Below are 24764 nucleotides of genomic sequence, written 5' to 3' on the forward strand. Positions count from 1 at the left end.
TGTGTGTGTATATGTGTGTTTGTGTGTTTGTGTACGTATATATATGTACATGTGTATATATATGTGTGTGTGTGTGTGTGTGTGTGTGTGTGTGTATGTATGTTTGTGTGTGTGTGTGTATATATATATATATATACATACATTTTTTTTTTTTTTTTTTTTTTTTACCCCCCCACCCCAAGCTTGGGTCCTCTAGCTGGGAGGCTTGGGAGTTGTAGGGTTCTAGGCAGTATCTTAGCTCTTCCTAGGACTATAGGAACACACACACACACACATATATATATATATATATATATATATATATATATATATATATGTGTGTGTGTATATATATATATATATATATGTGTGTGTATATATATATATATATATATATGTGTGTGTATATATATATATATATGTGTGTATATATTTGTATATATATGTGTATATATGTATGTATGTGTATGTATGTATGTACCTGTATATGCATGTATATATATACATCATTATACATCATTATTACAAATCATAAGTAGCTTCTTTTTTTTACTTTCAATGGAAACACAACTGTGGCAGAGTGATAGCTAACATGTTTTTCTGATCTTCACAAGCAGAGTCTTCACTCAGCACTACTTTTTCCCCCTCAATGACTCAGTGTCATCTCAGGTCCTTGTTCAGCCGTGAACAGGTTACCTCTGATCTGATTTAAAATGTGGTACAGTATGCAGTGGTGCTGTGTTGTTTTGTTCAGTGCTGCTGTTCTGTCACATGGGTAATGTGGTGGGTGGTGCCCGTGAGAGAGACAGACTGAGCTATTTATAGTCTCTGCAGTCCTGAGCTGGGCTGCTTTACAGCAGGTCTCCTGGCAGCAGCAGCAGCAGCAGCAGCAGCAGCAGCAGTGTCTGTGTTTGTCTCCCTTCTGCTATCCAACACAAGCAGGATCCAACAGGGACCAACCAGCCTCACTTACAGTCAAGACCAGACAGTTACAAATTTTGTTCTTCAGGCTCTGAGCTTCAGCACATTCAATTTGAAGTAAAATAATGGACACTACATTAAACTGTCAAGTCTCCGCTTTAATTTTGAGTAGGTTTACATCAATATAGAAACAACTGTGTGGGAGATATAGCCCTTTAAAGACATAGTTCCCAAAGTTTAGGGGTTCAAAAGTAAACGGACAGATACACGATCTCAAACAAAATCATCATATTTAGTATTTTGTGGAAAATCCTTTGCAGTCTACGACTGCCTGAAGTCTTTGACCCACAGACATCAGCAGACGCTTTGTATCTTCCCTTGTGATGCTCTACCAGAGCTTCACTGCAGCCTCCTTCAGCTCTTGCTTCTTGTGGAGTCTCTCTGACTTTAGTCTGGTCTTCACCAAGTGGGCCGCTGCTCAGTTGGACTGAGATCAGGTGACTGACTCGGCCAGTCCTCACCTTGAAAAGCTCTGAGTGATGAAATGTCGTCCAATGAGCTTTGATGCATTTGATTGAACCTGAGCTACTAGAATGCTCCTACCTCTGCATTCATCCTGTTGCTTCTGTCAGCAGTGAAATCATCAGTAAATGTCGGTGTTCTAGTTCAGTTGGCAGCCGTACATGCCCGGGCCATAACAGAGCCGCCGCCATGTTTCACAGATGAGGTGGACGCTTTGGGTCATGAGCTTTTCTTTTTTCTCCACACTTTCCTCTTTCCATCATTTGGACAGAGGTAGATTCTTGTTTCATCAGTCCATAGGACTTTGATCCAAACCTCTACTGATTTCTTCTTATGTTTTTGTGAACTGCAGCCGGGCCTTTCTGTTTTTTTAGGTTTACCAGGAGTTTTGCATTTGTGGTGAATCCTCCGCGGTTATGTTTAGGAAGTTTTCTCTTGATCGCTGACAAGGAAACATGTCCCCCTATATCCTGGAGAGCACTCTTGACTAGCTGTGCAGTCATAAAGGGTTTTTTTTCTTCACCACGCACATGGTTTTCAGCTCATCCTCAAGACTTGTTCTCCTCAGTCTATTCGTACATCAGTCTAACGGGTCGTTTGCCATTTTCTAGTTTTACACACCGGCTTTTTACTAAAGTGTACCCAGTCGCTAATTTTGTCAAACCAACTACTTTTAATATGTCTCTGTGTTGTTTTTCGTTTATTATGGACCCAAAAGCAGAACTCAAATGAGAGGATTTCAACAGTCCAAAAACAGTTTTATTGAGGATTTAGTTTGGTGAAGTTTCTTGTAGTTGAGCCAGAGTTGGCTGTGGAGCGGTGCAGGCAGAGGGAGCAGGAACATCAGCAGACGAACGAGGAGCGGTGTGAGGCAGACAGACTTGCAGCACCAAGGAAGATGAACCTGAGACACAGGCAAACACAGGATTAAATGATGTTCAGGAAGACACGAGAGAAATCCAAAACTTGAATTTGAGATTGGCCTTGGGTTAGTGCAGCGTTGACGAACTGAACGATCTGGTGAAGACTGGGGTGTAGAATCGGGGTATTGTATGCTGCAGGAGCTTAATTAGTGGATCAGTCAAGGCTTGCAGGTAGATTGGCAGCAGGAGGGACTGGATCGCCAGACAAACACACACACACACACACACACACACACACACACACAGAGCGAGAGAGAGATAGAGAGAAAGAGAGACGAACTGGAGACAAACAAGAAACACAAGAATGAGGAAGAGGCACAGCCGATAGCACGACACTCAGCCTCATTGTTATCTTCTTCAATTGCGTGGTTACATCTTCAATCCTCACACTGACAGACAGCTCCGCCTCAATGTAAATGGAAACCATCAATTCTGACCCACATGTAAGCTTTTTTTTGTGCATGAACTATTGTTGAAACAACACACAGCTGCCCAAAAAAACATTTAGTTACCATGTGTCCAATTACTTTTGAACCCCTAAACTTTGAGCACTATGTCTTTAAAGGGCTACATCTCCCACACAGTTCTGTCTATCTTGACGTAAACCTTCTCAAATTAAAGCTGAGACTTGGCTCTTTAACGTAGTAGCCATCATTCTACTTCAAATTAAATGTGCTGTCCGCAGAGCCTGAAGAACAAATAAAAAAAAGTGTATGCGTCCACATACTTTTGGTCTTGACTGTTTATACATGCTTTAAATCAGCAGGTGCACTGACAGGAAATGGCCGATTGTTCACAGTCACTCATGGAAAGAAATTTACCTACAGTAGGCTGCACAAGGGTGAATAAAGGCCTCATTATGAACCTGTGTGACTCAATGTCTGATCATACGCAACATATAACAGGTCACTGTAATAATATATCAAATATTGGCTCAAACATTAAGATTAGTTGTTGAATGAGCACCCGACATGACCTCAACAGACATTTAACATTAGATTTACAGATGTCTGCATGTTGGTTGCATCATGTCAGACTTAGCAACTGTGTAAGACCTAGTTAGACTGTACAGCTGTTCATGGAAGTGTCCTGGTTTTCCAAGTGTTTCCCATTTTTTTAAATGTCACTGTGAAGGTTCATATTTGTTGAATTGTTTCATTGATGTGTTTTAATAATTCTTCATTTGAAGGCCCAATGTATCCCAGATGTTTTCCCTAATGTTAGTTGGACACATTGGGTCTGCTAACTCTAAAACTACTGTATCAGTTGGGTTTACATGTGATTGTTCTTAATGCTGTTTCAAAAGTTTTCTGGAGACAAAAATATAATTTCAGAGCAAAGAAATCTCCATCCTATCAAGTCCCTTTTATCTACAACCGAGTCCTTAAAATCTTATTTTCATCCACGGTAATAAATAAATAAAAAAAATTGTCATTCCATTGAGATAATTTCAATCTGTTTCCAACATAAATCAACCTTATCATGAAATTTTCATAAATTAATGTCTGTATCTTGAGGCAAGAAAGAATAAACAGGATGCTGCACTCGAATCATGAAAAATTAAAGTTCATTTTACAAAATACCTGAAACAAGTTGATCTCAGTTGGAGATTAGTAAACTTCTTTCAGTTGTTTTTGAGAAAAGTTAGACTTTAAAGATTTAAATTGCAAACAACAATGATTTGATCTCAGTGCGAACAGCCACAGTGTATCATAAAATATCATATGAATTAACCTTGTGATTGAGACCCAGCTTTTCCTAGCAACCCTCCTGACCCCTCAGACTCAGTCACAACAAAATAACGGCAACATGATCACATAACACCGGAGTTCATTCATTAAAACCTACTATTAACCCTTCATACTGTATAATATACCTTCTAACCTTTTGTCTGTGTATTTTCCGTTCTCCAAGAACATATTGGGCTCTAACATGCAGCTTGTTGTCTCCTTCCCACTTTGTGTTTTATTGTAAGTTCAGTGAAAAAAATGTACAGTGTTCTACCTCTTGTCTTTAAAACACCTTTTTTACTTGATAGTGGCTAAATATTGTACTGGGATTTACAGACGAGTGGTCAAGGGATGAAGTGAGCTGGATTCATTCCCACAGCATTTCACACTATACCCTTTGGTTTTATTCACACTGCTTAGAGCAGACATGAGCTGGACTTTGAGCCTTGTGAAAACAGCTGAGTTGTACAAGCTGCTGAGTATATCCCCATTGTAGAATTGCTGAATTCGACTGGATTTAGTAGGAATTTGCAACACATTTAATTGCCTATTTATCTTATTGCCTGGTAACACCTAATGATGTTGTCATGGAGATTAGGTACAGGTGAAACCCGTGGGACTCAGAAAATTGATGTTTTTCTGAGGTGAAAGCAAAATATTTCAGGTGTTTCACTCTCCGTGGGACAAGTTTTAGGTCCACCAAATTAGATGATTATTTACTCCATGACATGACATGGATAACCCAGTTAGATACATAACTCTAAAAGCTATTATTATAATCCTGGATATTTTGGTTGTTTGAACAATTTTAAGTAATGCATTGCTCCTCGTTTGTGTGAATGAACAGAGATTAAAACATTCAAGGATCATTTCTATCCTTCCTATTGAAATTGCTCCTGGTAATCCTTTGTGATGATGGATTATTGTATTGAGAGGCCAAATAAACCAAACCACATTCATTCAAAGCCAGTAAAACAACAAACTGCCTCTTAGCTTTTTGGCTGGACCGCAGCAGGGGGCCCAGCCCTATCAAAGCAAATGTCCATGACAATGACTGTGATAAAGTTAAACCATTGCTCTTTCAAAATGAATAGGCGCAAACAGTTTCTATTATATCATCAGGGGATCGTTTACAGGCAGTGTTGCCAACATGGCATCTCTGTCATTAGATTTACCGACTTTTCAAAACCCTTTAGTGACTTTTCTTCACAAAATCCCCTACAAACAAATCTAGCAACTTTTTGGACAAACCTTAGCTACTTTCCGTAGCAGGGTCGCAAGGCCTCTGACACAGAGGGGAATGAGCTTCAAACTTTCTCTCTGAGTGATCATTTGAAATATCAAGTGATCAAGTAAATATAGCTTAAATCACAGCACAGCCCTTGTCTCTAACTTATACGTGTTGTGATTTTGTCAGACAACGTCACGGTTATAAAATCAGGATTTTAGCAGAGCAGAGAAGCACCTTGGCAATGGCTTGGAAGTGACTGCTGGTTAACATGTTGTCTTAATTGGCCGCGTTTCAGTCAACATTTCATACTAACATTCCATTTTCTGACAACAGAAACAGAAAAATGTTTAAATGAGAACAGCTTTATTGGGAATTCGGCTGTTTTAAATTACTCTATATGTGAGATCAGAGAGTAGGAGAGAAGCAAAGAGATAAAGGGCGGTCCAGCCACATAATAGGTTCTGACCTAGTCCCCCCAAAGAAAGAATAAGCAAAGAAAAAAATGTTTTATGTTTGTTTCTTTCATTTGTTCCCCAGTTTCAATGGTATAAATTTAAAAAAAAACTGAACCACACACACACACACACACACACACACACACACACACACACACACACACACACACAGAAAACAAACAGCTTAACCAACAAAAGCAGTTTCTATCCTGTCTAGCCATCGAGGGAATCTAGAGGCTGTGGATGCTCTTATTTGTTAAAAAATTTCATCAGTCCCTAAAATAACATGAAAAAGTAAGGAAAAAGTGAACTAAATTCTGTTTACACTTTATAGATGATTTGGCGACCCATCGAATAATCACTTATTGGATCTGGGGCGTGACCTAAGCCTAGCTGGAGAATCGCAGCTCCACCACCATGTGATGAAGGTCAGTGAAGAATACCTGAAAGGAAAAACCTTTGTATTGTAAAACCATCTGAATGCTCCTACTGTTTATGGAAGGGTTTATGTGATTATGAGAGTCAGCCGTCTGAACAGCAAAGTGTCATCACTCAGGCCGCCCTCACTGAAGGCCTCTGAATGCACTGTTTTGTGCTTGCCTTGCACATTGCACTCTAGCGAGGCCGTTGTCGACCCGCTTTTGAGTGCCTCAAACATATATGAGGTCACAGGATGAGGAAAAAGGCCTTCCCCTCTCCGCTGAGGCTTGTGGGCACATCTACCCAAGTAAACAAACAAGTAGGCGGCACTATGCTTCCCTTAGGGGCCAATGATTCCCCTCAAAAAGAAGGAAGGGCCACAAAGGCAGCTTTTAGATGCTGCTGCAAACGATCCCATGAGGACGCTTCTTATTGATTGTCAGCATCTGGTGCTACTTAGGTGTATAACAGAACCATTTAGAGAGGAGCTAGCACATCTTTATTTACTGAAAATACACAAAAAAGTTATTTAGCGCTCTCATGAAGCAGTGAGTTCTTTGTGCTAAGAGGCCACAGACTTCAAGGAGAATGATGAAGCATTTGTGTTGTCTGAGTGATGCAGCTGGAAAAATAAATTAAAGCAGTTAATCAGGGACAGAGGCATCATAATAGAGCTTGTGGCTGCCATTTATATTGTGTTTTTTTCCCCCTCAGCAGTACTAAAGTGTCACAGTGGTGGTTTCATGTGAGTGTGTGGCTGTGTGTTTGTTAGTCTGTGCATGATGGATGAATACTCTGTGAGCCATTAGAGAGTTTAGAGGCTTCTGTGTGAGTGTGATTCTGAACTTCTGTGTTTGTGAGGTCCGAATGTTGCCACAACAACAAAAACCTAAGCAGAAACTGTTCAAAGGAATAGTTTTGTGAAATTATTCGCCTTCTTACCGAGAGTTAGATGAGAATGTCATTACCACTTTCATGTCTGTACACTATGGTTTCTGTACAGATTAAACAGATGAGATATGATGTATCAATTAGTGAGCTTAGAGGTGTTGGTGGATTTTACTTTTGGACGGAGCCAGGCTAGCTGTTTCCCCCTGTGTCCAGTCTTCCAGTGCTAAGCTAAGCTAACCAGCTGCTGCCTGTAGATTAATATTTTCTGCACAAACATGAGAGTGTTACCAACCTCCACATCTTACTCCTGCCAAGCAAATGAATAATTGTATTTCCTAAAATGTAAGTTTTAGGAATGTCGAGGTTTGGGTTCAGAATTAGATTTTAGATTAAGGAAAAAACAGAGGCTAAAGACGGACAAAAAGATGAAAATGTTAAATAGTAAAAGGTCACGGTAGGTAAAAGACACAGTGTGTAGCACAGTATTGAAAGTACTTAAATTCAAAATAAGGGATAAAACATAAGGAGAATTCATTTTAGGGAAAATATATTTACTACTTGCTTTGAAAATTTTAAATTTCTTTACATAATCTTCATAAATCGTACGCCTCTATTTGCTAGTAAATCCCACTACCTCCCCTCAATTAAAACGATAAAAATTGTAAAAAAACAAACAAACCCTGAGATAAACAGACGAAGTAGGGGTCCTAATGTGTACAGGTGTGTATGTGTTTGTGTGAGTGTGTCAGCAGGCCAGAGGCTGCATGACAGAAAAAGAACCAATACCATGTCAGGTTGAAAATCCTTAGTTCCCCCTTCTGTCTAAAGTGCGGTGTGTGTGTCTGGGCACTCTATCTACAGCGTCCCGTCTCTACCTGCAGACCTGATGGTGTGTTTTTATCAGACTGGCTTGGGGATGGTAACAAGCTTTTCAAATGTTAGCAGCAATACCTGCACAGATATAGATTTGCACTTTTAGCAGGTAGTAATAACATGAATGTAGGCAAAACTGTCTTTAAACCCAGTGTGACCCAGATGTGATCTTCCCTGCCATCACAACATATGTGAACATCTGTAAAATCTAGGTCACATAGGGTCACAAATCACATTGGTTGTTGTGTCCTGCTTTGCCCATTTTTCCCATCAAATTTAATTATTACACAAGTATAGTAATCCAGACAGTCAGCCCCCTGCCCTACTTTTACATCAGAGAGAAAGAAAGAGACAGAGACACAGACATAAACATAGACTTCAACAAAGAGACAGAGGAGGGGTGGGCATGGCAGACCCAGACAGTGCATGACACCAACTCCTCCACTGCTCTGCTTTAGGAAAGAGAGATAGATGAAGAGAGAGAGAGAGAGAGAGAGAGAGAGAGAGAGAGAGACACTGGGTTGCTAGGAGACTTGGCCCAATGCAAACACAGCACCATCTGCTGCTGCAGTGAGATTTGGAGTGGGTTAGCCAAGTGAGAGAGAGGCAGAGAGAGAAATCTGCCCAGGACAATCATTGGAAACAACACTACAGGGAGAGACAAAGGAGGACAGGGGGCAGAGGGAGGAGAGAATGGGTGATGGAAGATAATGGAAGAAGAAAGGAAGAAAAGAAAAGCAAGATATAAGAGTGGTGGGGGGTAAGGATGAGGAGGAGAGGTGAGAACAGGGAGGGAAGGGAGGAAAGAGGAGGAGAGTAAGCATGACGAGGGGCTTGATTAATGTATGACTAACTGGTGTGACTCTTATGCCACCCACTCATAACCCTCATCCGCCCGCGCACACACACACACACACACACACACACACACACACACCTTCCAATCCACTCTCACAGAAAAAATCATCCTCACGATATTTTCTGTATTAAACTGAAATGTGATAAACACCGGTGGAGGAGAAACCAAGCTGCTGCTGCTGCTTGTGTTGGCTTTTTTTTTTTTTACACAGTTGCCCTATAGTAACAGCTGATACACTTGTTACCAGGGGGACAATAAAATGTCACCATCTGACATCACTGCTCAGTCACAGAAGGCTTTGTGCCCACCTCCTCCGATGATGCATGGTCAAATTTACGCAAACATCCCCCTAATAAACAGAGTGAATGACTCATTCCTCTCACCATTACTCTTCATTAATATTGGTGTGTTTAAACTAAGCAAAAATGTTATAGTCTGTAGAAGCTCTACTTGCACCTATCGTCTGCAAAAACAAAGCCTGAACTAAGGTTCACATGAGTTATCTGTGCTGAAGCTGCGATGTGAAATGTGTAATTTGGAAATATAAAAGAGATGTAAAAACCAAAGTGCAGCAACTGCACTCCTGCTAGTTAACACTAGCTGGTTAGATAGTTTAGCTAAAGCTCATTTTCTCACTTTTCCCTGTACCCTGGGCTTGATATATCTATTTTGATGCCCCAACATCTTAGTAATTAATTGTAAAACCAGACAAATAAGACAGTAGCTAAATCTTAAATCATATTGGAGAAAAAAGTAACACCAGATAAACTGGTCATGCTAAAACCTAACTAGCCTAGCTTTGCAAAGTAGCAGTAACTGCCATCACTAACCCCTTTGACTGGTGAAACATGATCTCAGGTTGTTAAGCTTATTTAAATTTATTTGATTTAATTTAAAAGATGAATTACCTTCACCAAGGAGGTTTTGCTTTCACCCATCTGTTTTTTGTCAGATTACACAAAAAGTACTGAACCAATTTGCACCAAACTTGGTGGAGGGATGGGGGGCGAACGAGGGAAAAACCCATTACATTTTGGTGCGGATCCTGTTAAAAGGGGCGGATCCAGTAATTTTCTTTATCACTTTTCTTAACATTGCGAGATAGGTCATTGTTTGACTTTTTTGGTCAATATTTGGCCATGCCGGTGGTATATGCTCTACTGAGTGCCATTCTAATTTACTTAACAAGCTCATTAGTTAAAATGGACAGGAGAGCTGAAGAAGAAACAAGAAAACATGTTGTTTGTAGATACTGCGCTTTTTGGTTTGTCCAATTTTTAGGTTTAATGTAAGGTCTGTGATAGTGATTATTAGCTTAAAAAGGCATAAAATTAAGGTTTTACAACTTATATATCTGTTACACATTTTGCCTGAGAGCCCTCAAACTTCAAATGATTTCAAACTTAAAATAATTGAAAAAAAAAAATTAAAAAAAAAGACTTGCTATAAATATACAGAAATAACCCTGATCACATCGTCAACGTTATCTTGAATTTGTCTTGAGACTTCAAATTTGTAACAAAAAGCCTGCAGTACAAACTTGGGGGTTTAGTTTGAAAGACATGGACATTTACCAGACAGAGAGGGCCTAACAAAAGACGCAACTTAAACGCATTATGGAAAACGTAGGCTCCTGTATTTTCTGAGTTTGACCCATACTAGGGACTTAAAGTCATGATCTCTGCCTGTGTTGCTTCAATTTTTTACCATTCTTTTCAAAATGTGTCTCTTGTGCCTCCAGTTTAATGAAAGTTGGAGTGCGAACTTTAAAGTGCATGACTCCCAGTAACAACATTTAATGTTACACATAAAGAAGCAAACTCTATAATCCATACAGATATCAAGGTGCTTTTTATTAGATGAAGATCCAATGATATATAGTCAACATCAGCATCCTCCTTTACAAAAGACATTAAAATTGAAACATTTTCAGTAAAAAAGTAGTATCGTACAGCCAATGTGGGGTACCAGAGAGAAAGCGTGACATGACCTAAATCATATTCATTCATCATCGTATGGATCATAGATAAAACACAATACATTAACACTATTTACAGTCTGTAACACAGAGGTTGACATTAATGGTAATCCTCATGGTGAATACAGTAAATAGAATATATTCATATATTAAGATCTTTTGTTTACAAAATCATAACGCATTATATATATCACAGAGAAAGGCTATCCACAACCTTGGCTTTCGGGTATACGCACACCCCATTGTTTTGCAACACTTTGCCCAAGCAAAATGAGATCTTTTGTTTGGTGAACTTATTATAGATAGGTGGGTTCTTTGGTTGTGCTGGGTTTAATGTCACAGCCTCCGACTGAGCATTCAGCTGCTGAGTGTTACTGGAGAGTTATCTTTTTAAGTTTGAGTTTTGAACAGGGCTCACCATACACAGGGCAACTTCTAGAGCAATGTTTGCAATAACAGGAAAGTATTTGTGACAGGGCACCTAATTTTACTTTTCTAAACCAGGATCAAATTTCATCTGTAGTGCTTTTGTGCCATTGCAGAGGGATCCGATAGCTCAAATGGACTGGGATGTAACTGATCAGATGCTGTATTACAGCACAATGTTTCAGTGCAACTCTAATACACACAAAATGTTGTTGTTTTTTTTTTTTCACAAGAACATGATGAGGACCGAGCAAAAAACTGGTCAGAAAACGTTAGTTTTAGATCATGCATGCATTGACGTTGCATTTCCACAGGATGGAGGCGGCTGTAATGGATTCTCTCATTTGAAAAGTACGTTTCCATCAGAGAATAGCACTTCCAGCACATTACATAGGATCCTGGCCTTAGCAAAGAAAAGTTAGCATCAAAGTACCTGAGCAATGCTTCCCATTAATGTTTCCTCAAATATTACCCAGGTATCATAACTCAAAGGCCCATGATAAATGCGGAATATTTAGTGAGTTAACTGAGGTGAGAAAAATAAGAAAAAGAAAAATGAATTAAAACTGGGTCAAAACCTAAGAAGATAATGTGTTGGTGCATTAAGGAACAAAAGAATAAGTAAATAGGTCTATCTAGTGCATTGCCCAGTAGGTTTGTTATGTTTTGTCACGGCCAGTTAGTGAAGATCAGTGTAACAGCAGTTAAAGAGCAGTCATCCCAGACTGAAAGAAAGTGATAGGTATTACCTTTTATACATGTGCGTCTACAGTATACACCTGTGTGGTCATGTATGTACCTTGTAACTTCAGTAAAAGTAATAACTTACTTTTTGTGTTCATTTTTTATAAGTATGTGCATTTTCCCTTGGCCCATGAAACAAGTCATGCCTTGACCATCTGTTTATTCAAATCAAACTATGTGGAGGCCTGTTATTTGCATGATAGCAGGATCTGTGTTTGTATCTGAGAGATCACTAGCTGTCCCCCGAAGCCCACAGAGCCTCATTACCTTTGCTCATTGACCTACAACAGCGGAGAGATGCTCACAGTGCTCACAAACCTCTGAGAATCCCAGCCATAGTCGCTCACCTGAGACACGGTTATTTTGTATAATTCTATCTGGCGAAATAACAAAGGTGGATGCAGCAATGCGTCCGCCGACACCAGACATAAACGGGGAGGATCAGTAGATCCCTTTACACGACTATCGAAGGATGAATAAAACCCAGTAGAGCTGCTCTGTTGCTGCAAGGGCAAATTCCTGCGAGGTTTTGGGACAATCTGGTAGCTGTCTGTATCTCTTTCACTGTCCGCCCACCCTGCACATCCGGAACTGCATCACTGGACATGGAGTGGATCCCAGCCAGAAGCCTTCAAAGCCTCTGCATAACTAGATCAGGATCTTCCCCTCCTCACCGTGCTGAGTGAGTGGCCCACCCCCCTGCCACAACCCATCGCCCATGTGCTCAGGCCTCCGTGCCAAGCCTCAGCGCCAGGCCTCATCACTGGCCCAGCTGGCATGGCCCCGATCAGCTGGATTTGCTATAATCATCTTAGGTCATCTCATTCACGCTGCGGACAGAGTGAATGTCCGTCAGCTCTTCAACCAAGGCCAAGGAACCCCGTCAGGCTGGGCCAACTGGCCTCCTTCTGGCTAAATTTCCATTGAATTACCCCTTAACAATTGGTTTTTAGCATTATTGTTAGACATGGTAGAATACTTCACACAATGAAGATGTCTCCAAGCAGGCATAGAGGGGAGTGTTATCACCTTTTTAAGAGCGATTTTTTTGAGAGAAAAAAAAAAACCTTGTGAATGAGATTTGAATTGTATTGCTGGCCAGTCACCTAGTCCTGCTAGCTGCGTACAAGCCTGCCTAGTCTGTCTCTCTGTCAAGCTGGGATGTCTGGGACCTTGATGTGTCTGTGTGTTTGTTTGTGTGTGTGTACATCAAGAGGTGTGGTAGGGAGGGATGGGCAGAGTTACAGAAGTTAATGGTAAATCAGCCAAACCAGAGTCACACACTCACCCACCACACAGGACCCGTCCTGCCCCCACCCCCTCCTCTTGTCCATTTGTCCATCCATCCATCCATCCATCCATCCATCCAGCCACCCAGTACCCCCTTCCCCTCCACCGCTGCGATCGTGTCCTGGCTGCTCGTCCCTCAGTCCCAGCCGTTGTCCTTGATCATGTGGGCCAGCTCAATGATGAACTTGCCTTCTTTATACTTCTGACTGCTCTCAAAGGCATGTTCCTGGAGGGTGTGGCAGAGGGCAGGAGAGACATAGAGACAGCATTTAATTCAAATGACAAATGGACAGGGAATAATGACACGTTTATATCTTTGATAGAGAGTAGGATAATGTAGGGAAGACACAAGTAGCATTAAAAAAAACTGCTCAGGACAGCTTTTCAATCCTCAGTTCTGGCCTGTCTCTGTCTCCTGGCTCTTTGGGAGCTGGTTATATAACCATCAATCACTGAACACTGCAGAGGAGCCTGCAGAATCACAACTCCGACCGACTGAATCGTCATACCTTATATTGGGAGGAATGTATCTCTAACCACTAAGAATCTGCCAGAGAGAAAAAAACAAAAAAAGACAAAAGGCCACGGATTTGATCCTTGCAACAGCCAGCAATGAGGTACAGTCTGTTCTAATTTTGCAGGCCGTAACATGCATTTCTACTGTTAGGTCTGTAATCCAAAATTCCTCTGGAAAATATGAATGGGATTTGTAAGAAACGCCAGAGCCACAGTCTAAGATACACAGAAGCTTATTAGCTTGACTCAGTGTTGCTCCATCAAGTAAAGTATGTCAATTTACACCACAATTGTACATTTTCACACTTTATTTATTCGTTTTTACTTATAATACATATGCTGATTGCAGAATGTCAATCATTTGAAGAGCATGACTGCAACAGTCATTAGCCTAGCTTAATTAGATACTCTGAACCCAGTAAGAGTAAGTAGCTCTTAATGAGAACTATAAGATCAAAATCCAAACTTGATGCCACGTGGCAACCACAAAGGCTAAATATGTAGGGAAGTTTCTCTAATGGCTAATACTTTGGATTATGTCTAAGTACTTGTAAAAATAATGACATTCCTATCGGCCTCAGCTTTGCTCTGTCTTTATTGCTAGTTAGCAAAAATTAGCATACTAACACTATTAAGACTTAACATCAATATGTTAGTTGTCACTGTGAGCATTTTAGCCTGCTAACAATAGCATTTAGCACAATGCAAGGTTTAGGTACAGCCTTACAGGGTGGCTACCATGGCTGTAGACTCTTTCCACAAGAAATGAGTGTCTCAATAGCTAATTTTCATTTTCTAACGTGTCTTTATGATGATTTTCACAAGCATCGTTTCAACTAATCGATTTTAAAGTTAAAGCAGGAGTGTATATTTTTTGGATTAAGAGGTGTTTCTCATGGTGGTTACACTCAGCTGTGGAGGCTGCTGCTCGCTAATCCCACCTCCCATATCCCCAAATTATTTTTTTCTGGCCAAATTAACAGACCATGATAGCAACCTCTGTACACTGAAAGTAGGTTTATGGTGTAGAATGCTTTTAAAACCCTTAAAGTAAACATTTTATACGCACATAATTTTGACACAGCTCCTGTTTTAAAAACTATTTCACAATTTTCCATTTTGGATTACACACTAAACAGAAGAGTTGCTAATCTATGCCATAAAAATGGCACAAAATGACAAATTCTGCTTACTGTCCAAGTTAACAAGCTTGTGTTCTTCATCAAAGCCCACTCACTCTCTGTAAGCCTCTCTCTCTTTAAAACGGAATCATGCAGCAGGCTGATACAAACGTTCTTTGACTGTGGTGCGTCTGTACCTTGTTTTGTCTATTTTGGTTCAGAGCTGCATACGCACGTTATCAGATTTCTCGGTGTAGAAGTGCAGTAGGTCAAGCCTCTCAACAGAACTTTGACAAGTGCTGAAAATCAGCGCTGCTGTAACTGATATTAATGGCAGCCCTCCATTCAGTCCTATCTAGTGTCTGTGAGCATGTGCATGCATGTGACCTCTGTTTTCTGTCCTGTAAGGAATAGTTTACCAGGTGTTTACCAGGCATGATAAGGAAAATAGTTATTTTTAGGTGGAGAGGTTAAAGAATTGGGTTTAAGGTTAGACACGTAGCGGTGAACATTACGGTTAGAGCTTTGGCAAAGAGCGCTGGTTAATGGAGCATCCCCAGAAGTTAAACAACAAGGATACTGTGTGTGTGCATGTGTGTGTGAGTTAACCCTTTAAGGATATAGTCACGTGCCCTATAAAGTAAACTCTCACCTCCATGCTGACAGGGTTCACCAGTGACAGCTGCACATGCTCAGCTCTGTTGATATATGAAGACAGCTAACATGTGGGGATCCTGTTTTGTTCACCCTGACAGGGGACCTGAAATACTGTCTGTACTAAATACATACTGCACGTGTATTTTGACATGCTATATCACAGCTTTACAGAGACTCTGACTGTATACATAGCTCTAATTTTAGCCAGAGCTACACAGTGAGGCTGTCAACGTTATTTTAACAGTGTAAGTGTCAATCAATCTCACTGACGGTGTCTATGAGCTTAATCGACAATTAACACTCAGCAATGACAGTTGTGAGGAAAATTAGCCACATGAAGTAGACATCTTATATAATACCACTACAATAGCTATTAAAAATCCACTACTTTATGTTTACCTTCTAGTTCGAGAGAAATGATGAATTGAGCCCTGATCAAGATGTTTTTCACTTCCACAAAACGTAAAACATAATATAAATTAAGACTTCTCCTTCTTGTTTCCAACTGATCTAAGAAGTCTACCTAATTAATAATTCAGCCCACAGCTGTACCACCGTATTGAGCCTGAGAGGAGAGGAGGTCCACACATAATTAGGGTGTAAATAAAATAAGGGTGTGCTATAATAGCAACATCCCAGTTTATGTGCCTCTAACCTTGGATGCAGTTTGCGGTGTTGTGCATAAAATCTCCAAGGTCACTTACGTATTTCCAGCCCAGGGTCGTCTTGCAGTTCTCACAGTAGATATCTGCTACAGCATGCAGGCCTGTGAGCAAAACTCTCTCCTCTGCAGGGCCACACCCGACGTTCACCCTGAGCGAGGGAAAATCAGTGTGTGGCGAGGAAAGTAGAAAGGAAGGAAACACATGCAGAAACAGAGTGAGAAGCCTTGTTAAAGTGGCTCAAGTTGCTCAGAAGCATGTACTATATGATGTGCTCAGAGTGAGCCACTGTCTCACACCCACTCACACAGCGCATACTGATAGGGCACCAGGCCACGGAGCATAGATTCAAACAGCCCAATTTTCACACTCAATTCAGCTGTTAATGACAGCGCTCAGAGGCATAGGCTGGTTCGAACTACACTCGAGCTTGAAAAACAACACAACTACTATTTGGAAAAACAGGCATTATGAACCTACTTTATAGCACCTGAGCATGTTAGATCACTTGTGTCCTGTGTGTCCAGCATGTTTTTCCAAACACATTTCTAAACAAGGGGGGGGGGGTGCAGCAAGAGACGTTTGGCCTTTTTGGATGGATACTCACACTGAGTTGAACAGGTAGGCTCTGCCCTGGCTGCCCTGGAACGACTGCAGAGACAAGATGAGACAAAAATGAAACGGTTGCAACAAGAACCCACCCTTTTATACAGTGTACTAACCCTTTAAAGAGATATAAGCATGCTATTATATTGCCATAATGCTTCCATCAAATCAGAGCCCTGGTTTGGATTCCTTATAAAAATGCCCACATGTTGATTTGAGACAGGCCTTTTCTGTAACAGAATATCTTATTTTAAAACCTGTAGACAAAATCTATTTTAATATCTACTTTAAACTGGTGTGTAGTCTCCCAGTAATAGCCAATATGCTACTGATAACATCACAGTTGACATATGCATGAGTCGCTTTACCACTAGCAGTGCAGCCTATACTTGCCACAAAACGAAAGCTGGTATTGAAGAGACACACTAACCAGATTTATTTGGGGCAGCGGTCTTACAACCGGCAGCAGGTCTTTGTGCACAGGTGAGCATGTTTTCTTAATTGCACATGGGAAAGTGATAGTCCATTCATAATCCAATTCACTAACCGTCTTATAACATAATCCATCCACAAGCAATAGTGTGGCGGCAGCTGACATAGACATACCGGTTTTCAGCCTGCTGTTTATTACCTCCGCCAAGGAGGTTAGGTTTTCACCCGTGTCTGTTTGTTTGTTTGTCAGCAGGATTACGCAAAAAGTGGAGAACCGATTCGCACCGAACTTGGTGGAGGGACGGGGCATGGGCCAAGGGAGAACCCATTAAATTTTGGTGCCGATCTGGATCATTTACTATGAATTTGAATTTTTTTTTCTGAAGTCTGGTGTATGTTGTTTGACATTGGCCTTGGCGGAAGAGCACCATTCTAGTTTTTACAATTCCTCATCCATTCTTCCTCTTTTAAATCTTCAATACTTTCTTCTTCTTTTTAATTGGTGTTAACCCATGTAAATTATATTCTGTAATATTAACTATTAATTTAAATAGACAAAAATTATACAGTAAATTGCTTGTCTCTAAAGTAAAGCAACATTTTCCATGATAAAACACAAGATGAAGTAAAGTACATCTGCCTGTGACCTAGAGGTCCTTTCTTTTTCAGTCTGTAATAATGAGATGCCTGAATGTAAGTACTGTCCCAGCGGTTGCCTGGGGCAACCACTGTTGGTACAATGAGTCAGGTCAGTGGAGCAGAACGCCACTGTTGTTGCAGGTTACCTTCGAGATGAGCTCGTCGTGGTTGGCCAGGTGAGCTCGGCAGTGGATGCAGCTGTAGGTTCGGTGGCAGCTCGGCAGATACGCCTGGAAGGTCTTGGAGCGCGTCATTCTGACCATGGGCGGGGTTGGCGGGCGGTGCAAGAAGGGACTGCCAGCCCAGGTCGGCTCACAGGGGAAGCACCGCAACACACAGGTGAGGGCCGTGGTGGGCGGTGGGTCGGGAGGCGAACACCTGAGCAATGGGAGGATAAAACAGCAGCCAGTGGTTACAAGGTTGTATAAAAGCTGCATCCTTAAGATGATGTTGCAAACTGAGCCACATGAGTATAATTGCTATGGGATTACACTCTGCTCTGTGTGCATTAGAGAATTCTCCAACCTGCTTGCATCTATGAAACTCTTTAAACCTCAAAAAGTTATGATGTGATGAGACATCGTGCATTATTAATGTGCCTGTGTCCCATGCTGAGTCACCGAAATTCATGTTTCAGTTTCAAGCAGAAAACACTTAAGAAAGTCTACTACAGGAGATTAATTCAAACGTGGTACAGGTTTCCTCACGCAGGAAACCACCACATCTAACAAGTGGTCAAAAATTAGTCCCAGACGCTCAAAAGAACAGTTTGGGCTACAAAAGCAGGTATTTAATTTATGACTACGAGCTTGAAAAACTATGTTATGTTTAGTTGTAATTAGCAAAACTAAGATGGTGAACATTATACCCGCCAAAAATGACCGTGTTAGCATTTTGGTTGTGACGATGTTCCACTGTACCTAAGTAAAGCCTCACAGTGCTGCAAGCATGGCTGTAGACCATTAGTATTGTTTGAGTTAAATACCAAATATTCTCAAATGTGAGTACTCGCTACTTTCTCCAGTTTTATTACTGTAACTGCATAGCTTTGGGTTTTGGACTGTTGGTCGGACATTTGAAGATGTCACATTGGACTCTTGGGAAAATACGATGGGCATTTATCACTGTTTTTATGATATTTTATAGATCAAGCTATTAATCAATAAATCAAGAAAGTATTGGCAGAGAGACAAAACAAAACTCATAACAGTCATTAGTTGCAGGTACACGTTCTTGTCCAGCTGTCTCCATCTGAATGCAGGCCTTTTCAGTACATACAGGCAGCAAAGCTCGCTCACATTCTGTGTTTAAGTCTATGAGGTTGCAGAGATAATCTGCTTAGCCTAGCACAACTGTGAGGATCGTGCTATGCTCTCTCCATGATATCCAAATAGACAGAGGCCTTAAAATACTTCTGCTGGTATGCCCTGGTGACTGAGAAGATTATCAAGCTGGCCTGGGAACCCATCCCAAAGGCTTGGGGGCCAGGAGGACAAGAGTATGTTTTGACTAACTGTACAGGAAAAGCCAAACGGTTAGAGGCCTGTGCTCTCTACCTTGTGGTGCAGTTATAGTCTTTGTAATTTTATTGCTTAATGCAACTTTATTAATACAGAAAACATGACTTTTCCTAGCTAAATACAAGTATTTATTTTTTGTAGTATACAAGACTATGACTCTCTATATATCAATTGTGTTAAAACTTTTATGAGTTGTTTCATCACCTTCACAATATGTTGTTCCATTCTGTCTCCTCTTCTTCCTGTCTGTCTCTACTGAACCATCTGGAAAAATTCATAAAATACTGAATGGAAGCAGGAGGCCTCTGTGAGTTCAGGATAAACAACAGAGAGAGAGCGGGAGATCGGCCTCTTTAATTTACTGCTCTGCAATACGATTGTTTTTTTGTGTTGGACAGAGGCTGCTTAAGGCTCCAGTGCTGATGGGAAGGACTGGGGGATATAAATAAATAAGGCAGTGAGACGTGCCCTTGTTTTCTCTCCTCTGACTTGATGCCAGCAGCGTGGGATTGGGGCACAAAGACACGCTCAGTACAGTTGTCAGTTCTGACCCCTGACACACACACACACACACACACACACACACACACACACACACACACACACACACAGAGACACACACACACACACACACACACACACACACACAGACTGATGTTTAACCCAAATCATGTTTCATCCTCTCCATCCTTTAAGGACTGAGAACAAGGAAGAAGTTTATGAAGCATCCAGTCCTCTGAGGTTTGTTCAAAATAATTAATTCCTGCCACACAGAATCAACAGTATTGATACATGGTCCTTATCTTTTCAGAAAACATTTTACCACTTAATACATTTATATTTGGATGCTGTGCTCTTACAAGAATGCAATTATAGCTGAAACGATTAGTCAGTTCATTGATTAGCTGAAATACATCAAATTAATTGGCAGCTATTTTCATAATTGATTGAAATACCAACCATTTTTGGTTCCAGCTTCTCAATTGGGAAGATTTTCTCTTTTTCTCTGGCTTATATCGCTGTAAACGGAACACACTTGGGGTTTGTACTGTTGGTCAGACAAAACAAGACATTTGAAGACATCACCTTGAGCTTAAGGAAATTGTGAAGGACATTTTTCACTATTTTCCTGCATTTTATAGGTTGCTGATTATTGATTAATCAGTTGATAATAAAAATAATTGTAACTTTCAGCTCCATACATAATATAACATTTGCAGCCTGATTACAGTTAAGTAATGAGTCTTAGGTACTGTGGGTAAGCTAGGAACACAAGCTTTAAACTTGAGCTTCAAATTTAATTACGTTAAATTTAGGCTTCTTCTTTTAAGCCTCTGCTGCTCTGTTTGCAACAAGTCAGTCAGGCTAAAAGTAGAAGCTAAATGTCTAAAATGCAAATGTGATGTCCGTCACAGCTGAAGCCAGACGAGACAGACGAGATGTTTACTCACCAACTAAATGCTGTAGAAAAAAGCTCTGCGGGATGCTGTTACAATCAGCTGTCAGCACGTTAACGTAGTGCATTTCATGATGCACTAATGTGCCTTTAACGGAGCGATATTCAACAGCAGTGCAGGATTATAGTACCGCACGTGTTATACATCTTCTCATGGGTCATACATAATCCATGTGGAGTTCTCTCTGTGTAGTATCTGCAATTGCTCTTTGAAGAATCACCACATTACAGCCCTAACAACAGTGTGCCAGTGTACGTCAGTGGCTTTGGATGTAGACTGATACTTTTTACTAATGTGATTATGAATTTTTTTTTTTTTTATACAGTCACTTTGTGTGAAGTTATGGCTTTTGTTTAACAGGCCTATGGAGGGCTAAGCACTAAAGTTGACTTATTTGTACAACTAAAATGACTGGCGGATTATTCAACTAGTCAATCGACAGAAAATCAATCTGCAAATATTTTGATACTCAATTAATTGTTCAAGGCATTTTTTAAGCAAATAATGCTGACCATTCAGTCGTTAGATAGTTTTGAGGATTTGCCGTTTCTCTCATTTTTTTTAATCATTGCGAGTCAAGCAAGATGTTTGAAGACTCAACTTGGGCTCTGGTGACTCGTGAAAGGCATATGTCCACTCTTTTCTGACATTTTATAGACCAAATTATTATCCAAATAACTGTCAGATTAATAGATAATAAAAACAACATTTAGTTCCAGCGCTAGTGATGTCATGGCTTTTGATTTAGCGGGCATAAATTCCACTGATTTGGCCATAACATGACTATAAGTAACCATTGTCAAAAGTTTATTTTGGTTTGTCTCATACGCACTTCCTAATGACAGAATTACAACACAGGAAAAAAGTAAATAGGTACGTGTAAACACAAGAAGTCCACCTAACATGAAGTAAGCAGTAAGTTAGTTGGTAAAGCAGGCCCAGGCATTAGTACCATATTAAACAGATGAAAATGTCCCGGACCTGTTCAAGGCAGGACTATGACGCTGTTTGACAATTTATAACAATTTCCATCAATTTCCAAGATTAGGACTCATCTTGGTGGGTGGACATGCTTAAAAATCCTTTTGCGAGGCAACATTGTTTGTGGGAACAAGGATGTTGCTGGTGTGCTGTAAAATGCTGATGCAAAGACTAAATCCGGGCTGCTTTGCACTAAAAAAGCTCTTTGACAGAATAACAAATTGCATAAACGACCAGATGACTACAGAAACTGATTGTGGAAATCCAGACAGGCTCCAGCAGCAGAAAACTGTATCAAAACTGACATGTCAGGGCAAAGACTGTCTGCATAACCTCAGTGTGTGTCTTTGGTGTTTGTCCATCTTTTACCAGTTTATCTTTCAGTCCGCCTGGCTGTGTCTTCTCTTCTCTTCATCTGTCTCTGTGCTTCTCAGCATGTTTGTATATTTATTTTTTCTGCTGTCACTCTGGCTATTCATCAGTAATGCCACGGGTCGTTTGAGGTCACCGGGCTGTCCATTCTGGTCATTTCTGGGTGTCATCACAAAAGGCTACGTGCCATGGGTCTCACCAGCCAAAAGGGCCCTTGTATCCCAACAAAAAAACCCTTTGTTATGTAACGCACTGATGGTGCCGCTTCTGATGCTGCTTCTAACAAAGGTCGAGGGCAGGAGCAAGACAGAAGGGAGGAAGAGATACGGTGGGGGGATCATACAGGGACAGGGAGTTAGCTAAATGAGCAGAGAAAGAGAGGGAAGAAGCAGCGTTCGCCCCCAACAGCGCTGGGTGAGCTGTGTCCTAAACTGCCCGTGGATGTACTGACACAATTTGTGTACTTCATGTAATTTCATCCTGCTCTCTATTCACTGTTACACCAAGGCTAGCAGCATACAGCAGCATGACATCACTGACTGGAGGAGGAAAACCAACCCCCCCCCGATCAAATCTCACTGATGAAGCCATGCATTCCAGGTGTGTGTGTGTGTGTGTGTGTGTGTGTGTGTGTGTGTGTGTGTGTGTGTATGTCTGGTTACTGTTGCTAAGCTTTATGCGTACTTTCTTCTAATCTTCCTCTGTTGGTACAAAGAGGAAGGCGGTTTTATAGAGGATGATGCCTGTTTTTAGCTGCTTTTGACACAAGTTACTATATTTCCTTTTTTTTTTTAAAAACAAAAACCCTCATACCTTCCTCATTCACGTGTGTGTATCATTACTTAGGCATTTCTGAGAGGCTACCAGATGACAAAAAAGACTCAGGCCCGTGAAACTGTAGGAGCGACACATTGTCCTCAACTTTTGTTTTAATGTACAAGTCCGGTCTGTAAAGGATCACCTTTTGGGGCCTGCAACTCTCTGACCCCCATCTTCGATCACTGTGTATTGACCCCTCAAACGATCAATAACTATCTGCATGCACGATCTGCAATGAAAACAGATCGCAAAGAGAGGAAAGGTTCTGACTTGATAAGGATTTCTGTTCTTGAACTGTCTCTAAGCACACACGTGGACTTTATTTTGTAGATTTGTTTTTGTTTTTTTTGTTTTTTTGGGGGGGGGGTCCCAGCATTTCCACCTGCTGGTCTACCTGTCATTGACTTGTACAGGATGGTAGAGTGATAGAGTCACACCATCTAGGCGTAACTCATCAATAAACACGCCAAAAACAAGCAGGTTTCAGGTTTACAACGTGTGTATGTGTGATTATCGGGATGAATCAAGTCACAGGCGGTGGCGCACTTTATCTGGAGCAGAACTTCAGCCACCACAGGGAGCACAGATGGCGGGGATGCCTCGGCACAGCAATTGCTGAAAACACACACACACACACACATACGCACGCAGACGCACACGCACACACACAAAACGCCCGCTTTGAAAAGCTTTAACATCTGCAATGACTTTGACAGATCGATGAGAATCAGCTGATTGCCGTCACAGTTTCGTGATCACATGAGCGCATTACAGGATAACCCGCATTGATCACCGCGGGCGCGCACAACCACGGTCGGGCGCGTGCACGCGGACGATGGCGCATACGTGCAGGACTGCCACCACAAGTAGCGTGCGTCCGAGTCCATGACCACTGGATACTGTAGCTCCGCTGAAGAGTAGACCTCAGCATCCCATCCACGGAATAAACATCAGTGCACACATGAAGGAGAGTCCTGACAATTATCTAACGCGCGCTATCAGGTTACGCAAAACCACAAACTTGTCTTTTAGTTGACATTTTAAAGCATATGTCCCTGCGGTCCATGTTCAAACTTGCCCCGATAAAGAAATAAAGTATCGGACAGGCTGTACATGACTACGTGATAAGCTTCATAGAGCGATAGGAAAACAGTGCGTAACAACAAATGCAGCTCAGTGAAAAATAACGCGGAGCAAATCATTTTTACCTTTGAAGGGAAGAAAGAGCGGGTCTCCACGTAGCCTAGAAAATGTCGCACCTCCCCGTTTTCCTCGTGGCAGTGCCAATTCTAAACCCCGTTTCGCATTCCTTCCCAGGCAAATTTCCTCTTCTCTCCAGACCTGGCAACTCCTGCAGAGACGCAATGTTTTGACGCGAAACGATGCCCAGTAGAGTTTAGAAGAGGCAGAGAGTGCAGACACGGCCAGCCGGAGCGAGAGGGCTCCCTCCTACCTGCTTCCGCGTTCGTAGGAAAACCGTTGTACAATTAGGATGGTTTTCTTTTATTGAACAGGAAAAATTCGGATTCCGTCCTGATTCTGTGTTTTCATGTTTCACGTAGACGTTCAGCAGCGTGACTTGCAACGTCTGTTACTTCAACTATTGTAATACATACATATATTTCTAGCCAATATAGCCCAAACACCATGTTGCGCATGCTCACTATTAATATAGCGACAGTTGGTTTTTAACGGGACTCTTCGGTGCAGAACTGTTGTATCGGAGAAACGCTGTTTGCA

At 41.2% G+C, this 24764-nt stretch overlaps 1 protein-coding gene across 6 annotated transcripts; it reads right to left on the reverse strand.

Annotated features, from left to right (window-relative positions):
• Positions 1-1217: 1217 nt before the first annotated feature.
• On the reverse strand, positions 1218-24379 carry LOC120791995 (protein yippee-like 2). 6 transcript variants are annotated; one of them, XR_005707772.1, is made up of 9 exons: positions 24233-24341; positions 23571-23639; positions 20356-20443; positions 19600-19659; positions 18022-18253; positions 16806-16849; positions 16241-16349; positions 13241-13468; positions 1218-2326 (listed from the first exon to the last, which is right to left on the reverse strand). XR_005707772.1 is itself a non-coding variant. In XM_040130958.1 (9 exons), exons 5-8 carry the CDS (start codon positions 18136-18138, stop codon positions 13379-13381), a joined length of 360 nt encoding a protein of 119 aa, XP_039986892.1. In that variant the 5' UTR covers positions 18139-18253; positions 19600-19659; positions 20356-20443; positions 23571-23639; positions 24233-24341; the 3' UTR covers positions 1218-2326; positions 13334-13378. The 6 variants fall into 6 exon arrangements, 5 of the variants coding, with proteins under 5 accessions (XP_039986892.1, XP_039986891.1, XP_039986895.1 ...); XM_040130958.1 differs by having other exon boundaries at positions 13334-13468; XM_040130957.1 differs by lacking the exon at positions 1218-2326 and having other exon boundaries at positions 10633-13468.
• Between the last annotated feature and the right edge of the window lie 385 nt (positions 24380-24764).

Source organism: Xiphias gladius, chromosome 7 (genome assembly GCF_016859285.1).
Source record: "Xiphias gladius isolate SHS-SW01 ecotype Sanya breed wild chromosome 7, ASM1685928v1, whole genome shotgun sequence".
Taxonomy (NCBI): domain Eukaryota; kingdom Metazoa; phylum Chordata; class Actinopteri; order Istiophoriformes; family Xiphiidae; genus Xiphias; species Xiphias gladius.

Coding starts and splice junctions, on each gene's coding strand:
- LOC120791995 (XM_040130958.1), bottom strand. CDS start 18,138: ATGGTCAGAATGACGCGCTCCAAGACCTTCCAGGCGTATCTGCCGAGC. Junction 16,850..18,021: donor ACGACGAGCTCATCTCGAAG/GTAACCTGCAAC, acceptor TTGTCTCTGCAG/TCGTTCCAGGGCAGCCAGGG. Junction 13,469..16,240: donor CGACCCTGGGCTGGAAATAC/GTAAGTGACCTT, acceptor CACACCCTCCAG/GAACATGCCTTTGAGAGCAG.